At 31.5% G+C, this 6,419-nt stretch overlaps 1 protein-coding gene across 2 annotated transcripts; it reads right to left on the bottom strand.

The window, feature by feature from the left end:
- Positions 1-3,463, bottom strand: LOC130899934 (endocuticle structural glycoprotein ABD-4-like). Of its 2 annotated transcripts, none has more exons than XM_057810131.1 (3): positions 3,452-3,463; positions 1,018-1,151; positions 1-444 (listed from the first exon to the last, which is right to left on the bottom strand). In XM_057810131.1, exons 1-3 carry the CDS (start codon positions 3,461-3,463, stop codon positions 165-167), a joined length of 426 nt encoding a protein of 141 aa, XP_057666114.1. In that variant the 3' UTR covers positions 1-164. The 2 variants fall into 2 exon arrangements, with proteins under 2 accessions (XP_057666114.1, XP_057666113.1); XM_057810130.1 differs by lacking the exon at positions 3,452-3,463 and adding an exon at positions 1,883-2,122.
- Between the last annotated feature and the right edge of the window lie 2,956 nt (positions 3,464-6,419).

Raw genomic sequence — 6,419 nt, 5'->3', positions numbered from 1 at the left:
CAATTTTTTATTCACATATATAAGTAAAAAAGTACATCAAATATAAAAATAAGTAACATGCCCATTCAAAACTACAAATAAATAGAATAATATGATGAAAAGTTTTCCAAATGTTGACTGAATTCGGTCAATTTTTCTTTACAAGAACCTTATTATTCTTGAATTTATTTTCGTCTTGATGTAGCATCATCTTCGGGTTGAGGATTGGCAGCTAAATAGTCCAAAGACCTCTGAATCGCTGGAGGGATTGGAGGAGAAGTAGGTAAATGATCTCCTTGAGGTTGGAAACCGTTTTCGTTAGCTACGTAGGTTAGATGGATTGGATTACCGTCATCGCCTTTATATTCAACCTGTCCTGAAACTTCTGCTATACTTTCACCGTCGCTGGCACCTGGTTTGAAAGATCCTTGTTCTTCAGCTTTGATTCCGTTCGCCGATTCAAAGCTGAAAGTTACGTAGAATAAATTTGAATTGAAACAATGAACTTTCGCTTATTAAACATGTAGCAACTCAAAAATTATTAACTAGTTAAAAGTTAAAAACCTCAAAATAAAGTAAAAATGTGTGTATTCATTTATCCAGCCGATTTGAGTTCTTGAATGTTTGCGAATCGATATACTATGATATATACGTGTAAAATAGGCTTTATTATTTATCAATACAACGCGGTAAGCTACAAATAACTTTTGATTTTCCAAAAATTGAATGTATTCAAAGGGTGAAGTTTTGACACCATCTCTAGCGTTGAGAAGTCCACAACAAAGCAGATTCAAGCCCTTTCCAACTTCGTGTTTCCTGTCAATGTTGTTAATATTGGTACTTTGAAGAAAAGAGCGATATAAATCATCCATTATGTCGTATTAAAAATATCCATCTTCAAATATTTCAATAGTAGAAATATCTGTCTAGAAATCCTCTTGATTAAGGAAGGAAAATAAAGTTAAATGATGGATTTAATTATTAATCTACGAACCCGATTCATTAGATAGATATATAAAGATGAATTAGATTATTTACCTCCATTTGTAAGATCCGTCAGCGTTTACTCCTTCATTATCAAATTTAACGATAGCAATTGGAGCATCACTGGCTGTTGGTGCGTCAGCGGGACGTCCGTAACAGACTGACAAGAAGGCCAAACTGACGATGATCTAACAATAAATAATTTTACTGATCAATCATACAATGTTTTCACACAATTTTTTGTAAATAATTTCAAAGTTAAGGTATGTTTAGGTTAGGCTAGATTAGATTAGGTTAGGTTAGGTTAGGTTAGGTTAGGTTAGGATATATAACTTGAACAAACTCGTAGTTTTTTGGGCTCTAACATTTGTAGCAGTTCAAATACTAGCAAGCACATTAATAAAGTATCTGAGAGATACAAGTCAAGCAGCAAGATGTTTGGCGGAAGATAACGACGAATTTACGTATGTAGAATAATGTTTAATCATCTACATTAAAAGATAAAGTGAAAAAAAAAACATATTAAGGACCTATTTTTGGGAAAAAATCACTGAAACGCAGCTTGTTTGAAGCCAACAATGATTGCTTGATGAATTTTAAGAAGCTTCTTGACCTTGTGTTTGTTTAGAAAGCAGAAATAACGAAATAAGTGATGAATATAAAAAAGATTGTTAATATTTCTTGAAATTGATGAAATTATGAAATTTTGATAAAAAGAATATAAGATTATATACCTGCAAGATTCAAATATTGAAAATATATGAAAATAAATTAAATTGACTCAGATTTGTGTTGATTTCGATAGTAAAATTATGAATATTCACCAAAAAAAAACTATAACAATGAAATTACACATTTCTCGACACTAAAAAATTCACTTGTTAACACTTCTCCACTTGATTATATCAAAAAAACCTACCAATTTCATTGTGTTTGAAAAGTATGGTTAAGGTAAGCTCAAACTGTGCTGTTTTCAGCAAGTGTCTTAGTATTTATAATCGACACCACACCCCTCTTCATTTTTATAAAGATTATATTGATCTTATTTGCTTATGTCGAAAGTTTTCATCATTGTCATCCTCACTTAAATCTTTGTATGTAGGTACAAGTATTAAAAATCTGGTAAATGGTACGTTCTCATAATAATATTCAATAAAATATGAATAATTACAAAGTTAGAATGTGAGGTTATGATAATTCATCAACAGATTCTCATAATACAGCCGCTGGCGTCAATTTACATCCAGACAGTGTCACAAATTACATTCAATGAGATATTTATTTACATAACAATTAGCTTATTTGCAATAAAATAGACAACAAACTATAGAGACTTTTTCTTTGGGTTATACAAACATTGTAAAGTCTAATGAAACCTGACAATGGCCTGGATTTGAGAGGATCGCCTATCAATTATCTTCTATAATATCATTAAATTCAAATTTGTTACACTGAAGCTTAATTCTTTTCGTCTTTTCGCACACAGAACATACCCTAAGTAGTAATGAAAACTTGTTATTCCATGGAAACAACATGGCGGATTTTCGATACCAGTGCCCTCGATGGTACTTTGCAGAACTAATCTATTTTCGCGGTTTTTTCAAATTTACAACACAGAATATCTACTATATTAATTTCAATCCAGTTCCGGTTTCGCAGTTTCCTCAATTCATAATAAATAACAATTGGGTCACGTTTATTTACAAAATAATAATCACAAACATTTTCAACTAAACCAAAAAAAAATTCATAAATGGAAGTAGACAATTAAGGCAGATAGGGTATAGGATAGCTTCATACTTCAAATGTTTTCTATTGAAATTTGTAAAATCACTTTCCAGAAAATTATTTTCACAAATGCGATAATTTGATATTGAACATTTGATATTTTACAAATTTTTTCCCGTTTACAACACAGATCAAGAGAGCGTTCGGGAAATTCAAACAAATTATTATTTATCTTGACAATTGACATTGACAGTAATGGCACATTTTTATTACATTAGCGCCACAATAGGTAAGTGATAGAACTAAATTTTTCTTACTGAAATTCAGACCTTCTTGTTGGTTTTGTTTTGTGGTGTTACCGATGCGTAAGATATTGAATTATAATTAGGGCATTACGGAAATTATGATTAGGTCAACCCGATCATTATTTAAACGTTCAGAAAGTAATCCAAATCGTTATTAGTTTTCATTAGTTAGATTATGAATGACGTTGAATTTTTTAGGTTAGCAAAAAGTTAGATGGTTGTGAATGATTTTGAATAGTGATTGGTTAGTTTAAGAATCACATTGAATTTTTATAGGTTAGGTTAGGTTAGGTAATAGGTTAGGTAGTTATGAGTGAAGTTGGTTTTCATATTCAAATCAGTTTTTATATTAATACATCTCTAAGGATATAATCTGCTATCACTTTTATGAGAGGTTATCCGATTAGTGAGTGACTTCTTAGACTGACCAATGTACTTTTTGTCACAATTTGAACAAGGAATTTCATATACTATGTTTTGATGGGTTTTTTATCTTTTATTTTAGTAAAAATGGATTGAATATTGAGGGGTTTAACTGTACGCTGTCTTAATTTAAAGATTCCAGAGAGTTTGGGAGTAACGGATTTTATATATGGGCTTATAGACGTTTACCTATCTATTATTAGCGCAATTTACATGTCGAGTTTTGTAATTTTTGAACTTTTTTGTACATTGAAATCAGTAAGCACTCAATAAGAATTATATAAGAAATATTACTCATTCTTTAAAATCATTGAAACTCGAAAAATTATTGCTATTTAAATTGCTTAGAATTTATATATTTCGTATTGCTGAATTTGAAAGAATACTAGCTTATAAAAATCGGTTAAGCAGAACCGGACTTGGGACATTTTTCATAACAATGCTCCAACTCTTATTTGAAGAGATAGACTAAGCCAGTCCAAATTAATTGGTTAAATTTTAATAAATTTTGCTTTATTAATTTTATATTTTCAAATACTCCCTCTAATAGTGGATGAAACGTACTAAAAATAATTTCAATGTATTTCTCGTGGTTACTTTTGTTATAATCTTTTTCCCTGAAGCTGTAATAATATAGTCCGTCCCTGAGATATGGCCAACTGCCTTTCTTAGTTGTCCATTCCATACAGTTTACTCTAATTTAATTTCATTCTTTCCTAAGTGTTCATTTTATCGTCTTCAAGACTAATTTTGACTGTTTAGTATTGAATCATAATATAAACAACGTTGATTATATCAAATATGAATTTATATGTATACAACAGAGGCGTGGATTTATAAAAATAATTTTAATTTCATGTCAGTGTCAGTGGTTAACAAACATATTTTGATTACTCAAAAAACAATTATTAATACTTTGACATAATAAACAACGACTTCATTATCTATTTTATTAACTTAAAATGAGCGAAAATGAAACTTATAAATATTTTAATTAAGATTCATCTTCGGAATTAAAATGTTCGTAGACGGACAGGGCCAGATCATGGCTATACGTTGGATGTGCAATGTATACTGGATAATTGTCACCTCGACTGATTTGTTAACAATTTTATGACGCAACTTCTTCGAACTTGATTCCTTGAAGTCCTTGTAGTCCCAAAATATTGTAACCATCACTTTTTTGGTGCTTTTCGTGACCTTTGATTTTATCGGATCACACTTTTTTGGTCCTCGTGGTAAATATCCAAAAATCGCTCACAACATTCTACTCGACGTTGCTTTTGAGAATAAGAGTCACCATTTTTGTCATATTTTAAGACTTTTGAAATGCTTGTTTTGGAAATGCCGGTGCGTGCCGCAATTTTTTTTAATGTCAGGCGCCAGTCACTTCAATGTTTTATTAAGTAGTCACCTCCACAAGTAGGTCATCTTCTAAATATTTGGGTTGGTGTTAATCCTTTTTTCAGTCAACAATTTTCACTCTATTAGAGACATTTCTCAAAATAATTTGACTGTGTGGTCGTCCACTATAATAAAATGGATATAAGCAGCTAGTTGGCACTTTGTGTAGAGCTTGTTGAAACTTGTCACTGACGCGTGCATAAATGTTTTATTAAAGCCGATTTTACTTGCTTTTACATTCAATAAATTCGACTTTAGAAATAAATATTTTGGAGGATGTTCGCATTCAATCCACAGCTGGTATTTCTAACCTGAAATTTCGTATTTTTCATTAAGTTCAAGTACAGCTCAATTAAAGCCAAAACTCACGTAAATTGGTTATGTCGCTGATTTTCTGGATTCGGGTAGTTCTGAAGGTGGTTTATAGATACAGTAAAAATTAACGTCAAAATTTTGGCCGTTAAGCGATATATTTCTATTTAAATTTTCAAAATTCCAAATTTTGCAAATAACTCGGAATCTATGCCTAATTTTGAAAAAAGTGAAGAGATCAAAAACGTAGTTTAAAAAATTTCCCACAAAAAAGGTTTCTTGTAATTTTTTCCTAATCTCAAAATTACTCTTACAAAAAGCGAATTCCGTGTTACTGGATTTTTTCAACAGACTTGAAATTTAGAGGTAAATTTCTGAAAAATGGATTATCATAAACGCATTTCTCTTCTTTGGACATTATCGATCATAGCTTTTGCAAAGTTCTTATATCTTTTGTAAAAAAAAACTTATTCCAAGCCTGACATTTTTCCTGAAAGGGAGGAAACCCTCATAAACACCCAGCGTCCTTGTCGGGTAGTGTCGGCCTCTTACCGACCAAAACTCTCCCTGGGCACCCTCACTGTGCAATGGAGCAAGAGCGGATACCATTGCAAAGACTCTTTCTCTTTAATTTATAATGAGCATTATTCCATCACGTTGGCAATATTGAAATTTCGTCCACTTCTCCGGATATACAAGTTTTTCACTTCTTCCCATTTACAGCAGTATGCTAGGCATCGTCTTTCTCACTGCTAGATGCATTTAGGAGTGTCTGATCACCGCCTGGTATAAAGGTACCTGGAAAAGCATCCATGGGCTGTGAGTGCTTGGGTTAAGAAGTAGTTCAGTTTCCTCTTGTTTCCAGTTCACCCAGACTTCGATAATAGGAATGATTCGGTGGCTCCATATGTTCCTTTCTGAACCTAACCTAAACTCCACCTAACTTAACGTCCTTCCCAACACCTACTCTCATGCATTTTTTCAATTTGTTGGATTTTTTGTATGGTTTAAGGAAAAAAATTAAAACTTCAATTAATCACTTTTAAATTATACGTGAATTTGTTGATTCAAATGAACGTTGAAAACCTTGAATTTCCGTAATTTGTTTTGTAAATCTGTCGTGAAAACGAAGAAAAAAAATCATTTAAATCGAATGATTTTTGGAATTACCAGAACCGAAAAATGAATTGACTTCAGTACTATAAAATTACCGCTTTGCGTGTTTTTAAACACTAAAAAAATCTCATTTTCTCGTTAAACTACTGAAGTAAAAAACAACAAAAA

Source organism: Diorhabda carinulata, chromosome 12 (assembly GCF_026250575.1).
Source record: "Diorhabda carinulata isolate Delta chromosome 12, icDioCari1.1, whole genome shotgun sequence".
Taxonomy (NCBI): Eukaryota; Metazoa; Arthropoda; class Insecta; order Coleoptera; family Chrysomelidae; genus Diorhabda; species Diorhabda carinulata.
Note: the sequence above shows the minus strand (reverse complement) of the source record. Positions and strands in the feature narration are given on the sequence as shown.

Excerpts from the sequence above, each read along its gene's own strand:
- LOC130899934 (XM_057810131.1), bottom strand. Across the intron at positions 445-1,017 it reads GACGGATCTTACAAATGGAG|CTTTGAATCGGCGAACGGAA; the intron begins GTAAATAATCTA and ends CGTAACTTTCAG.